Raw genomic sequence first — 15,032 nt, forward strand, 5'->3', positions numbered from 1 at the left:
CGTAAAGGTAGAGATAAAAATCTTTCTTGGTTTCGTGCACAGCTGCTAATATAAAAATACCTATTGCTTAATGTGTTTATCTCTTGTTTGTATTTTTGAAGTGATTTCTCAAGGTATTGCCATGGAATTTTGCCTCGGGAAATAGTGATCTTTAATTTCAGTAGCATACCTTAGAAGAAAATGCTCCCCAAAGCAAAAGTATTCTTAGATGGCTGCTTGGTGACATCTCATCGTATCTTACATCTAGAAGGGCTCAAAATAAATCTTGAATCTCAGTTTCAGAAAACACTACATCCATCATATAATTCTGTGATACACCCAAGTGTTGAACACTGTGTTCCCCTCTTTCCCTCTCCATCATGATGATCCATCCGTGTGTTTTTGCAGTTGAATGTAGGGATATAAATTTGCTTTGATGTAAGATATTCTTTATTCCATATGTTGCCAACCCCAAGTTAATAAGATGACAAAGACAACACAAAGCAATGCAGGGAAACGGGAGCTGTGGCATGGGAAGGAGCAGTATCTACTGTTTGAGCCAAATATTCAAGGGGAATTGAAAGCCCTTGCTTTGCACCAGTGAGGTATTATAATCAGCTGAGTTGCAGCATCTTGCCTCTTTTAGAGGCACGATCTCCTTGGCTTCTGTAGAGTTTCTTCTGGTATGTTTAGTCTCTAATTTAGAAAGGAAAAATACCAATTGGCGTGTAATTCTAGAAAGATTCCTGTTTCCTGTTCTAACTCATCCTGTATCCAAATTGCATTGCACTGAAGCTCACCTCTGCCTATTCATTGCCTCAAATCTTCAGGTTCTGACTAGTTACCATGGTACTGAATTTGTCTTGATTATTTTGTGAAATTTTTACTTTGTTCTTTAGTGTTTCTGTGCAGTATTTACTGAAAAGATGAGAACCAGTAAAGGCATGAACTTGCCTGAATTGTTGTACTACAGCCAATGGGTTTTTGTTGATGCAGAAGTGATACTTCTTTTCATATCTGTCAGGGAGCAAATTGATACAAATACTCAGTGAATTTCCAAAAGTGAACTTAGTTCTTCCAAAATCTCTGTGTAATTACTTTCAATTTGCTCTGAAATCTCTGCTTTTAGAAGCATTTTCACAAACTGCCAATGCCCAGTCAGTACTGTGTAATCTGTTGTGTAATTATACTGTGTAAATATTATCTGTAGGCACACTGCTCTCTGTTGGGGCACTGTCTGGTGCTGGAGCTTCCACTGTAATAAGTGTGATGGTCTTAATGTCAAGCAAAAGACTAAGTGGGCTTCTTGTCTTAATATGCTTAAAATACTAGGGTTTTTTTCCACTGTCCTGTTTAGCTTGTTGCAGTAGAGGTAAATTACACTTTAGCCATTAATTCCAAATGTTTTTAGTTTAAATAAAAGTACATAATTTGCTGAAGAAACTTGAGTGTTTTTTGTGTAATTCTCATGTTTTCCATTTCTGTTACTGGATTTGACCATCTTGTAATAAAGCTGCATTGTTCATATGGAAAATACTGATTATGAACTCTTCCTTTAGGTTGCCATAAAAATAATTGACAAAACACAACTGAACCCAACTAGTCTACAAAAGGTAGGTTTTTACATTTAATCTTTCAGCTGTATTGTAACTTGTTTCGTTTCACCACCTTCTTCTATTAACCCTGAATGTCTGTGCTAGAGAATCTGAAGCATTGCATACCTTGCACACATCTGACTGCTGTATTTAATAACTAGTTTTGTAACAGATGTTTTTGACAACCCTGCAGTTGTTCAAGATGAACTCGTACAGAGCTGTAAACTGAGAAAACAGTGGTGTTAGCCACTTCCTTTGACTCCCAAGCATAGCTAACTCTGTAGATAGGACGTTCATCGTTTAGTGTCATGCCCCCATGTCTCCTTCATGCTGGTCACTTTGTTGAACTTAGAAATACAAAGCTTATGTTCTGTCCTCTTAAACTGGCCTTGAAAATACTGCCTCTGGACTGAAGGCCAAGCAGTATCTGTGCCTTTTATGTAGTTTGCAGCAGGAAAGGTGATGCAGTTTTATGGAACAAATTGGGGCATGGCTATTCTGGTTTCTTCCCTCTAGCCTCAAATGTTTAATGTGCTGTTACAGTTGTATCGCCTTATCTATTTTAGTAAGTAGTGATAAATCCTACTCTTTCATCAAGCAAGCCAGTCTGCTTTGGAGTGCTTGCAGGAAGTACATTTAAATGTCACTTTTACCTGGGACTTTTCTAACTCTGTCCTTTTAAGTGCTGCAGTCAAAGGCTTTTTATTTACTTTTGAGTACTTTGATAAAAAAGCCCCTTGCAATATTTCTGTTTGAACAAGAGAATACCCAGAACTTAACAGCAAACTAAATGAAATAGCATAACCAGAGTAAACTGGAGAATAAACACATTTGGATTTTATGCAAATACTAAAAAGATCACATGACAAGATGTTTTCATTAAAATTAATGGTGCAAAAATAAATTTGAGAAACACACAAGTTCTGAAATTGTATGATTTGGTTGAGAGGCAAAGAATAACCTATAGAAGAAAGGCTCCATTGTCTGAGCAGGTAGCAACTTCCTACTGACTCTGTAGACTGGGTAAAAGGAGATAATGTGGTTCCAGTTTTGTCAGAATTTTTTTCAGCTTAATCCTTGAGGTTATTGGTAGTTTCTGGGTAAGCAGCAAGGAAATGAAATGCAAATTAGGTAATATGATGGATTAGATAAAGTTGATTTGTGTGGCAGATCTGTGCAACTTGGAATACCTGAAAAAATTGTTAAATGCTTGAAGCACTTGGAAGAGAAATAAAAACTGTGTGATTTGAAGGGGAGGGATCAGGGCATGGGAAGAATGGTCAGAGAAAAGTAAGAGGCCATGTTTTCAGACAAAAATGTAAAATCTTAGTCCTTCAGATGGTGTTATCTTGAGATTGGGCTGTAATGCTAGCTTGAGCTCATATTCAGGTACAAAGCAAACCTTTTACAAGTCACAGGTGTTCAGTTGGCAAGGCCACAAGCTGGAAACGTGCTTGCTGGCCCTTTGGTTCCTGGGTTTCACCCTGCTCAGTGGCCACTTGTCTCTCCGTTGTAATTTCATTTTTATTTACAATTTATAAAATGAGATTATAAAGTATGATTTGTAGATTGGTCTTGTCTGCCACTGGGTTTCTTAAATGGGAGTCTGGAAGAACAGTACAAAATAGCAGGGTAGAAATCACATCAAATTTGGGGAGTGAGATTGCTAATGTGCTCTCCTCTCTAAGCTCATTTGTTACATAGGCACAGAAAAAATTTAGCAAGATATGTCGGTGTTCTCAGTTCAAAAATTGAAAGTAATTTTCTTAAAATTAAATGCCTGCTTGTCATAGTAAGCAGAGTGAATGCACAACCCATTACTTACAATTTTGCTTGATCAAGGCTTTTTTGCAAACCCTTGCCCCTTTTCCCCCAGTACTGTCAGCAGTGCCATAGCCTCAGTGCATTTGAAGCCAACTGCGCACGCGACCTATAGATGCAGGGGAAGCTAAGAGGGAAGTGCTTCTGATCTTGCACTTCTGGAGAGAGCGATAAAATATTTGAGGTATGGTGGGGAGGGAAGGGCTGTGCCGAGAAGAGGGTGTGGTATATAGTGTCTCAGCTGCAGTGTAGCTGCATACCCTAGTCATCCTTAGGTGGGGAAACAAATGGTGATTAAGGCTGCCGGTTCTGATTTCTTTGTATTACATCTTCCACACTGATAATTCAGCTGCTAGAAAGAAGTTAACCTTGTTAAGGACTTGCTTTGCTTTCTGGAGCAGTAATTCTTGGTATGCCCTCTCAGTAAACTACAGGCGGCTGCAGTCCTGACAGCTCAATATTCAGCAGCGCAGCTCTTCAGAAGAGTCAGGTTTCTTGTCTGCTGCTGAGCAAGTCTGTGGTAGCCACATGCAGTGTCTCTTAACTGTTGTTTTAGGACCTAATTACTACTCTGCTGCTCTTGTTTAGTGAAGAGGAAACTGTAACCAGTACTTCCCTGCTTTGAAAGAAAAGGGAATTCTTAGAGCTTTTTTCCCATGCTGTGGTGGTAGTCATAATCACTATTCTACACAAATGTACTTGTGTACCCAGTTCCAGTGAATATCGGTCTCACTGGAAACAAGTGCTGATGCTACAGTACTTCACGTCCTCCTAGACCAAAAAAAAAAAAAAAATTGTTTGTTTTTTTTTCTTTTGAATTAGCAATGCCATTATACGCAAGTTTTTTTTACCAAGCCAATGTAATAGCACTAAATCACTTCTAATTTTCCTTTTTTAGAACTTGGCTCCTCAGCCAAATATTTTTGTTCATTATGTGCAGATGTTTTGCCACTTGTTTGGGCCATTTTTTTGTTAAAGCTTTTTAGAGTTCTTAAACATCAATTTTAACATGGACCATGTCCTTTCTGACCATGGGTCAATCAGTATTTTAAAAACTGCAAGAAAAGGATGAGAATTTAAAATGCCTAGGCTTTTCTGTTTATGACAAGTATATTTTCTGTTTTCAAGTTGTGGTTTGTCTGAGGCAAACTTGTATTGTGTAAAGGCTTCCTGCTTTTGAGGCTCCTGATGATATGTAGGGCATATTTCAGTGAGCAGTTATCAGGAGGAGCCTAATACACAGGTCAAGCTTGACCTGGCTTGGGACAACATCTCATGAAAAGCTTCCCCCCTTTGGGAGGAAGGAGGCCAGGATATGTTGGTGCTCTGCATCTGATGAGTGTACTGACTTGCTTTTTAGCAAACTTTTTTTTGGTATTTTTGAAATAATTTGTTATGAAACTCTTGCAATAGCTAATGCAGGAACACTTCTAATTTGTCTTTAGCTGTGTTCAAAGAGAGTTGGCTTAAAAGGTGGGTCCTTCTTTCCCCCTCACTCCCTTGTTGTTTCGGACATGTCAGCATAATAAAGTTCAAGTAAAATTGATTCACGATTATTACTCAGTGTGTGTCTGTGCTTCCATTGCTGGTTTGTTGGGTTTTTTTTTTACTCAGTTTGTCGGCTAGCACCATTAGTTAAGTGTAATTCTTTCCCTGTATCTAACGTGGCTTACAGTCAAAGGACCAGACCACAACAAAGCTGAAAGCCATTTGTTTGGCAGACTAAGGATGTTTGTCTTTGCCTAGGAGCATTTGTAGAGCTCCTGTTGATGGAAAATGAGCTGTTCAACAATTTGGGAGTAGTTTTTAATCTCGGTATTAGAAATTAAACTGATAAGCACTGTTTTCAGTTGATTGTCTGCCTTTATGGCCTCATTATGACAAGTAAGTTCCTAAAACTAAGAAAATTATTTTCTGTATTGAGAACCTTCACGTTACATCTTCTGATGTTACGCCGCCTTCTGCATTCCTGTGGCAGAGAACCTCGGATGTGTGGGCTTTTATAATACCTGGCTGTTTGCAATGAATTTTACTGTGTGATGATAATTACTGCTTCATTTGCTAGAAGTTGATGCACATAATATTTTGGAGGAATGAAATCTGGGAAACCTTTTTTCAGTATACTGTGTGAAAGTTGTATGATGTTTTACATTGTGCTATGTATTATAGTCTATTTCTGACAGATGAAGACAATGTCAAGCATTTGCAGATACCCCTGTGGAAGTTGCTATCTTTGTCAAAATGCCACACATAACATTTAAACTGACCAGGGGAGCACAATCTGAAGTGCGTTTATCTAACTAAAGTTATAATAAAGAATTTGGTGGTGGTTGTATCCTATTCTCAAGTATTTTTATTTTTAATTTCCTCTGAGGCAAAAATAGTCTTTTTTTTAAAAAAGCTTGTTTCTAGTCACCCACTTCAACAAATGGCTCATATGTAGAAGCTACTTTTCGACATGCTCATTCGGGTTAGTAATGCAGAGTAGTCGTCTTGTGGACCAATGTTATATTTAGAACAGCCCAAAATGTCGTATGAGGCCTGACTTTATCACGTTAGACCATCAAAGTGTACAGTGTACAGTGGAGGCTAGCTCCAGCCAAGTCAGTATACTTTATTTAAAAAAAAAAAAAAAAAGAGAAATGTATATATTCATTTACATGATGATATTGTGAATTCTAGCCTCATTTTTACTGTCTTATTCTATATTACCCTTGGTTGACTGTTCTTGTTTGGTGGCAGCAATTATAACTGACTATATTCCCATACTTAATCCTATGAATGGGGGGTTTTTTTTGGTGGGTGATGATAAATAGGCTAATGGCTGAATAACAGCCAAGATCTTCATCTGTGCAGCAGTGGAGTTGCCCTTGATGAGAGTCTGACCCAATAGGCTTTATCTGAGTATTGGGGATGGAAGATATCAACAATCAATTGAGAGTGAGTGAAGCAAACTGTCTTCAAAGCCTTAAAAGCTGACCAGAGGCTTTCAGTTATATAAACTGTGATTAAAAGTATTAATGGAGTATTCAGAATATATTGTACACCAGTTCAGCTGAACTGAATGAAAAATAAGAAAAAAATAGCTATAGATTCAACTGCTTTTAAATTTCTGATGATCAGAGAGAGACAATGAAGTAGTCTACCTTGTCTAATTATATATGAAAAAGCTCCAAAAATAACATAGTTTTTTAAAAAAGGCAATTTACCTCTCGGGGGGGAAAAGAAAACACGCATGTGTAGTTTTTGAAACTCTATTTTGCACAGCCAAAAATTTACTTGATCAATCAATCCTGGTTGCATTTAAGCGGCTTGTCATATAGCGAAGTGTCAGGCATAGACCTGGATAATGATAATAAGATAATTAAAAGCATCTGGAAAACTGTTTGGTTTTACTCTGTGTTCAGGTAGTGTGCCGTTCACAGCCGTGGCTGTAGCATGGGGGAGAAGGTCTGTTGGGTGGTGGAATGAGGATTGGTCCCCAAATCTTAGCCTTTACAGAAACATCAGAAAGCAGAGAACTGTTAGAACAACTGGTCTCCAAATTGTGATTTTTTTTTTTTTCCCTATTTATTTATTTAAATCCCACCCCCTGCATTTTCTTTTATTAAAAGACACAAAGGCACAAGGATTTTGTTTTCTTGACTTTTTGGTGGTTTTCTGTTTGTTTCCTATGTTTCACTTCTTTTTTTGCTTTTATTGAGTAAGTACACCTACAGATTTTTGAGTCGTTAGTGATACATGTAGACATATGATATGTCTTCACTTTATCTGAAATCTGACCTGAGGCAAATCTTGTAGCAGCACTTTTTGCTTCCTTACTGTTAATAACAATGCTGTTATCTCTTATTTACAAAACTCTTTCTTTTCTCCCGTGTCTGCATTCCTGTGGAGCTGTGAACTTTCATTCTGCTTCAGTCTCTTTACATTAAGTTCAATATGATCTGTTACATTACTGGTGTTCCTGTAGAAGCTGGTGTTAGGTTTATAATAAAACCTCTTGATTACTCCCGCTTTTTGAAGCATGCTGCTAGAAAATAATCAAGGCTTAAGAATGTCAACCCTCTGGAGTCTTGACCTGGCATGGGGGGAGCTGCAGAGGGAGAACAGCTACGCACTTGGCTGCCATATAGCATACTGCTTCAAAAGATAATTCTTTGGGTTTTCTGAATACAGTAGTATTTGCCCTTCAAGGTTTTTTGTAATAATTTTTTATCTTGGGTCTTTTCTGGGAGAAGAAGTGGGACTACTTTTACTTCATCTGCTATTAACCAACTTCATTAAAAGCAATGTTTTATATTGCAGTAACACCACCTGTGGCGTTTTTAGTACTACGCTTATGGATTTATGTGCATCTTATAATTGTCTTTTGCAGAAGAGTTTTCAGAGGTGAAAAAAATTAACAGCTGATCAGTAATAGACTTTGCTTTCGTTTGTGGTTTGTTAAATGTCATTCCCATATTATCGTCCAGTTGCAGGAGGACAGAGTTTACTCGGTGTGACAGGCAAAGTTGAACTGTTTGGAAATAAGTACTCAAGCAAAACCCTCTTCACATGGGTATTGGTGTTGCGGGGGGCAGGGAGGGGGGAACGGGACAAGATCCTTACAATCAGTATGTGGTCTCTGGGTGCAGCACCGTTGATGTAACGTCACGCTGCAGCTTGAAATGGGCAGTTGTACTCCCTCACCACCCATCCTGCCAAAATAGATGTGCTGGGGTGGGCAAGGGAGCTGCAACAGAAAACTTAGAGGTGGAGTGTTTTTATTTGGTGGAGTTGTGTGTTTTGTGAGATTTTTCTGTTAAATTCATTCCTGGACCTTGTGTGTCAGTCTGGGTTAACACCAATGCTTGCATAAAGGGAAGCGGTACTATCCTGTTGCATGAGAAGGTGGATGGTGAAGAGGGTGGGAGCAGGCTGATCCCTTTCAGAATGTACCCCTGAAGTAATGGTGTTTCTTCTGTCTGCTGCGGTCAGGAAAACACCATTTGTGTTCTGCCCTATTAATTTTGGCAAATACGTTCAGCATGTTATACTGGCTGAGCAGGCTTGGAGGCTGGATGTCTGGCAGTGAGTCAGTGGAGCTGCGGTGACAAACCCAGGACTAGATGCTACTGTGCCTCAGTCGCCTTGCAGGAACGCTTCTGAAGGGCCGAAGGGCAGCCTTGCCTCCCAATCTCCCCTTAAAACTTGCTCCTTGCAGGTGTAGTTGGATAACGCTTTCTGTGCAATATAAGCAGCTGATTTTTCACCTGTGAGTTCCTGTTGTAGCACAGTAATTCCATGGCTTTAACGAAGTACCGAAGAGCGATGAATTCATACCAGTAACATACTGCAGTGGTCTTCACAAGGTGCTCTGGTTGGGGTTCACGAAGCTTTGGAAACAGTATTTTCTGTGAAGGGGGTGAAAGATGGTGTGAGATGTGCTGGCCCCAAGAAGCTGCATGGGCTCATAATGGTCTTCTGGCCCCAAAAGTCTGCAAACCACAGAGCTAAGATCACTTCTCTCTTGAGCTATCTGGAGCGCTTCGTGGGTGTGTTCAGGTTTTTGAGGGTTGATTTGTTTGGGGCAGGATGTTAAAAGAAGCAGGCACTAAACTCTTCCCTCCAATAAGTACTTATTTCATGAACTTCATTGAAATGCTAATAATAATGTTTGCCCTTTGTGTTTAAATAAGTATATCAAAGTGATCAGGCTTTAGGAAGAATGGGTATTACCTATTTCATTAACTTATTTCATGTTTTATGTTTCTTTCAGCTCTTTAGAGAAGTAAGAATAATGAAGATCTTAAATCATCCAAATATAGGTACATTGTTTCTTTCACATAATTTCCAACTCTGGAGAAATTTTAGCTTTTTCACTGTTAAAATTGTTGTGGTACGAGTTTAAAAGATGATTCTGGACTAGGGGGCCAATTTACTGTAAAATAGCAGTAAAATACTTTTTCAGAGCTGTGTGTTTTTTAAAACAAACAAACAAAAAAACCCCCAAAAAACGTTTTGGTCCCTTTGCACAAAACTGTTACTGCATAGCTAACTGATAATTTTGCTCCTTTTGAGTATAATGCTGATTTTGACTGAATTCAGGCTCTCATTAAAAATAAGCATATACCAAAAGCAAGAAGTGGTCAAGAAATTGTTCAGGATTGTACGTCTAAATGATATAGTATTGTTATGGGACTGTCAGCAAACTGACTGATAACTCATTTGTCACCGTGTGTGCCAGTTTAGTGCATAAAAATGGCTATTGGTGATGCTCAAATCTGTGCAAGTTCTGCTTAATTTAGTTGCTTTTCCTATGTAACAGAAGCAAAGTATTGTTTCTTGAGAAAATGTTGTTCTGTATGAGTCGACCAAATGTGTTACAGTATTTTCCATTTAGGAACATTAGACAGAAAAAGCTTCTTTAGAATAATAGTCTGATATTGTCAAGCAGCAAGCAAACAGGTGGTCTTTTTTTGTCTCTGACAGAATTCTCAGTGGGGTTAACATAATACTTCTGCAACTAGTTAACTGATTAATAAATGTCTTTCTTTTCTAGTGAAGCTATTTGAAGTCATTGAAACCGAAAAAACTCTCTATTTAATAATGGAATATGCAAGTGGGGGTAAGTACCTCTGCTGTGATGACACATGTAAACAAATTGCAAAGTGAGAGAAAGCACTTGTTTTGCTTTCTTTTTCAGCAAATACTAATGTCATGGTAGTGTAAAATATTCAGCAAAATCTTTAATATTCTCTGGGACTTCTTTGGGCAACATAATTAATTATAACTTGTAAAACCAGCTTCTGAAGTTATTGCAACTTAGTAACATTTGCTTTGTTTTCACAACTCAAATTTAATGGGAATCTTTATTTGGCCATTGATTGTTCCTGTCCATAACAAATGCTAACCTTCTCAATTTATTGTATTCAGCTCCCTACCTCTGGTGTCCTATTTTGTGTAAGATACTTGGTAAAAACATGTTCAAATGAAATATTTCTGTGTTTCTTTAACTGTTGCTTTCAAAAGCACGAGTAGTGCAACTTCTGTTTTTAGATGTTGATGACATTTGATGTATCTTAGTCACAGACCTTCTACTGTCAAGAATTGTTAGGCTTAGCCTTATGCCATTTTAGGAGAAACTTAAACATTTATTCCTGATTGCAGGGGGCAGGAGGAGGGGAAAGTGCGCATCATGCAATGTCAGATATTTTCACCAGGGCTGGAATTAAGGCATTCAGGCTTAAGTTACTCCTTGCTGGCTAAAACCTAATAGCACTCAGTTTGTCAGTGTGACCCTTTAGCATCAGCAGCTGGGAATCTCAAATAGTTGAGGCTTTTCTTTAGTTTTGGGAGGGAGATAGAGAGACTTCTTTTCAGAGAAAATCAGCATTGAATTCTGACTCTGATGTTAGATTACACGAAGTTTAACAAATTACTATAAATCAGGTAATGATTTTCTACCTGCCTATGTTTTCTTCTAGCATCTCACTAAATGCTCAGCCAAGATTTGTCTAAACAGAAACAAAGCTGGTAAAATACTGTTAAAATATTAGCTAGTACAGGTGTTTGTGGAGGCATCTCTGTGCTGTTTGATGGCACTAGACTTAAAAGTGAAGTCCTATTGCCATCTAGTGATTAGCTTCTAGGAGGTAGAAGGGCCAGCAGTTCTCTAAAGCAGTGAGGATCTTTATTAGAGTAATGGAAAGATACATACTGTACTGGTCTAAAAGGCCGTGAGCATGCGCCATGTTGTGCAAGACAGGAGTGGCTGGTAATCTCAGTGGCAGGCATCAATTTCCCATATTTCCTCTTTATCAACATACTGGTCATGCATGATGCATATGAACTCTGTGGCTGCAGGATGAAAGAAACTGTTGCTACAACTGCAACGCGTTGCATAAATTGGGGATAACTCTTTCTCCGGTGTCATTTTCCCTGAATTATGAAGATATGTTCAGGTTTGTTTCTTCAAGGTTTTTGAAGAAACAGCTGTGAAATACAGCTGAGAGAGTTATGAGTTGAGTATTAAATTATACACTGCAGAGGGAGGTAAGGCTATTTTGTAGAAAATCCTGACTTTCCCTCACATTGCTCAGTTGTTGCTTTTCCTGCTGTATGACTCTGGGTTTTTTATTCCAATTTGGTAGAGTTGCTTCTTTTCAAAAATAAATGTGAAGTTACTCAGCTCTTCCTTTGTGAGGTGGTACAAAAAATGTTTTCATGCTCAGTAGAGAATATTTAGATATTTGATCCACTTCTAAAGTTTTTATTAATTTTGCATATTAGCAAAGAATTTTTCAAACTGTGTGCTAGTCTGTGTTTGTAGGAGTTCTTATGTACGTGACTATTGGTTTTTAGTAAAGAAAATCTCCCATACTCTCACAAACATGTCAGTGTTTCATGGGCCAGTTGGCTGCACCTAAAGCCCAAATGCTGTAGTCTGTATTGACGTGCTATAAAATGACTGGATTGGTTAAAGGGGAAAAAAAACCAAAACACAACAGATCTTTAGTAATCTCCTTTAGTCGTCCACAGCCATACAACATTGGGCTTGTTCAGGAGTAATCCTTCTCAGTGTATCTTACGGATCTGATGGTTGTGTGGTGGATTATGTCAACGTGTCCTGCTGTGCTCGTTATTGTGACCTTCCTTGTGAGTACCTCTTCCAAGCCTAGGTTAAAGCTAAGATTTCTGATTTTGGTTAGAATAATTTTATACACATGCACAAAGAAAAATTCTAGTGCTGGTATGACAATATTTACAAATATCCAGATGTTCTCATATATGAAGTTTTTTTGTGGGGCAAAAGAAACCCATGTGAGAAAGTCTGTGAAGGGGTACGTGTCATCTTTATTTACAGAACAGAAGTATGCTGCTCAGTTTCTATCATAAATAATTGGAAGGAAATGGGTTTTTTGTCTATATCCAGTCATTCATTAAGTCTTATTATTTTCTTGCATAAGAGATGACAGTGTAGTACATTGCATAGCAGTTGTGCCTTGTTCTCTTGAGCTAACCTGTAATCATAAACTTGAAGTATAATCATTCCAGTGAAGCTGCTGTGGGCAACTGCTAGAGTGGAATCTCTAGATCCTGAAATTGACATTAATGTATCTCGTTATTGAATTGTAGGGGAAGTGTTTGACTATCTGGTTGCACATGGAAGAATGAAGGAAAAGGAGGCTAGAGCTAAATTTAGACAGGTATGTATAACATTCCTATAGATAAGGTTTTACCCCCCTGTTTTTAATGCTGAAATGAGTAAAACGGCTGTCCTTTGCGTTTGACTTCTAGCAGTGTTCAGCATGTTGTAGACTTGTAGCCCTGAGTGAGCAAAAAGAACTGTGGTAGTACTTTGAAGGGGTTAGTAGTCCATTCAGTGGTGCTAGTTTTCTTAGTGCTGTGTGCCAGGGTGTCCAGGAGTGCCAGAACACAGTAACTGCTTGATTTGGAAGTGTATTCCGTTCCAAAATGCATTTCCTCTGGGTTGATTTCATATATCCTTAGTTCAGCTGGTCTGTAACATTTTGGAAGTTATTCAAATGTAACAGGCTACAAACAAGCCAGTTTCAAAATGCTGGCAGTGCATGTAACAGGGATCCGTTCACATCCATCCGCTTACATGAAAAGATGCAGTTTAATAGTTGTTCTAAAAAATCATGGAAAAGTAATTTCTAGGCTTGTTAGTTTAGCTTGCTTTATGATGGATAAACTAGCCCTGCAAAGACGTTGGAACTTCATTGATCTGTAAAAAGCACTTCCATTCTACAGTAAAGCAGTATTGAACATAACCAAATATTTTTGCATAATTAATTTAAATCCAAATCTCTGCTCTTGCAGCATCTAGAGTTTCATTTGCAGATCTGACTGGTCCGATATACTTTGTTTTCTGCTCTTGTGCAGAAGTTTGTAAATGCCTACATTATTTCCATCCCTTTGGTCACTTGGATAACCTGGATAACGTTGTGAAAAGTAAATATCAAAATTATGCTTCTGCTTAATGACACTTTAATGAACAGGGATAAGAGTGTTTTAGTGAATGATATGTAGGGGTTTTAAACTGGTGAATTGTGGCAATGACATGATAGTTTCACTGGTGGAAGGAGAGGCTCCGATAGCTTCACTTCTTAAGCGTAGCCGTACAAAAGTAGAAGAAATTTGATACGATATATGAGACTTCCAGGAAATTAATTAATGACTTTCACAAAATGCCTTGTAAAGAAAACTTTTGCACTTCTCTAGTGTGGGTAGTGTGACTGAAAGGAACAATTTGGGAACTAGGAAACTGTGCCACAACTGTTTTACTCCCTCTGTCTCGTATAGTAAGAATTGTGTGAAAGCAATATAAGCAGTAAGCTCAAGTGAAATGTAAACTTTACTCAATGAAAATAAAGAAAAATAGAAAGGTATTTAACCCAATATAAGGAGGCAACAAAAGCGTTTCTGTGGAATCCTTGTTCCTTTGTTTTCTCTCATCTCTTTAAATCTTGTATTTACCCTCTTTAATCTTCGGGGGGGGGGGGGGGGGAGGAACCAAAACCAAAAACCACCAAAAACCAAACAAACAAAACAACCCAAAAAAAGCAGCTGCAGACTTCATATCCCGAGAAGTGATTTGTGATTACTGGAGTTATACAGCTTGATAGTAAGAAAAGTTTTTCTTCCTCGTCAACAAAATCTTACATGTCTTTTTAAAGCTGCTTCCCTCCCTTTTGTATTCCTTCAGGTAGAGAACTTTCCTTTGTGACTGAGGGTTTCTGGTATGTGTTTCTGTGCTGTGTTGGAGTAGGTGTGATGGGTTGTGGAGCAGTCGTTCCCACGTCAGCTGTCTCTTCTAAATCCCAGACTGTTGCCTTGCTCTTTGTAATGTCACTTGAAGAGCTTGAGAGTAACTTGAGATGATTTGCTGTTCTCTCTCTGATGTGAATGTTGAAAACTTCTGCTGGTGTGGTTCTCTGCTCTTTGTCCTCAGTTTCTTTTATCAGGACCTGTGTGGAAAAAGATCTTGCAGTAATTCCATTGAAATTGCATGTTTGTTCAACAATTACCTGGGTTTTTTTCTAACAATTTGACTCCCCTTTAAGTGAAAACTTGTGGAAACAGGTCAAACATGTTTTACAGGTACACTTAGTGCTTAATATTATGGGGAAATGTGGGTAGTACAGGATATATGTAACTTCATTTTTCAGAAACAGATGTGAGGGGATACAATTTAAAAGGTAGTTACCTGCTGAGCTGGGTATTTGACCTATCAAGAGTTGATTTTATGTATTTCAGATTCTCAGCTTGATTTCCCCCCCCCCCCCCCCCTTGGTACTTCAGTAGACTAAATGCTATTTGTAAAGATATATAGATGGCCTCAATTGAATCCACTGAAATACACAGAAGTATGTTTTCAGTTTCTTCTTATAAGTCTTGTCTCCTGGCGCAGGCAGCTGTGCTCTGTCCTCCCTCAACAGCTGACTTCCTGGCTACCGAGCTCAACCAATTTTAGAGGACCTTGATCTCAAAGATGAGAGGTTCTTGAGAGCTTCAAAAGCATGAGTGCCTGGAAAAAAAGAGACAGCCATAGTAATAACCCGAGGAGAGAAACTATAGCACGAGCTCATTGCGCTTTGCTAGAGAGAAGAGCCATGCGTGCAGGACAGCAGT

The 15,032-nt window shown here is 38.5% G+C and overlaps 1 protein-coding gene across 10 annotated transcripts in view; it reads left to right on the forward strand.

The window, feature by feature from the left end:
- Positions 1–15,032, forward strand: part of MARK3 (microtubule affinity regulating kinase 3) — a 64,302-nt gene that overhangs the window by 17,744 nt on the left and 31,526 nt on the right. For 9 of the 10 annotated variants that reach the window (XM_050898498.1, XM_050898500.1, XM_050898508.1 and 6 more), the window contains exons 3-6: positions 1,539–1,592; positions 9,154–9,202; positions 9,937–10,002; positions 12,513–12,583. In XM_050898498.1, the coding sequence (XP_050754455.1) occupies positions 1,539–1,592; positions 9,154–9,202; positions 9,937–10,002; positions 12,513–12,583 (240 nt within the window). The remainder of the gene's footprint in view (positions 1–1,538; positions 1,593–9,153; positions 9,203–9,936; positions 10,003–12,512; positions 12,584–15,032) is intronic. The other variant, XM_050898507.1, reaches the window with a different exon arrangement.

Source organism: Gymnogyps californianus, chromosome 5 (genome assembly GCF_018139145.2).
Source record: "Gymnogyps californianus isolate 813 chromosome 5, ASM1813914v2, whole genome shotgun sequence".
Taxonomy (NCBI): Eukaryota; Metazoa; Chordata; class Aves; order Accipitriformes; family Cathartidae; genus Gymnogyps; species Gymnogyps californianus.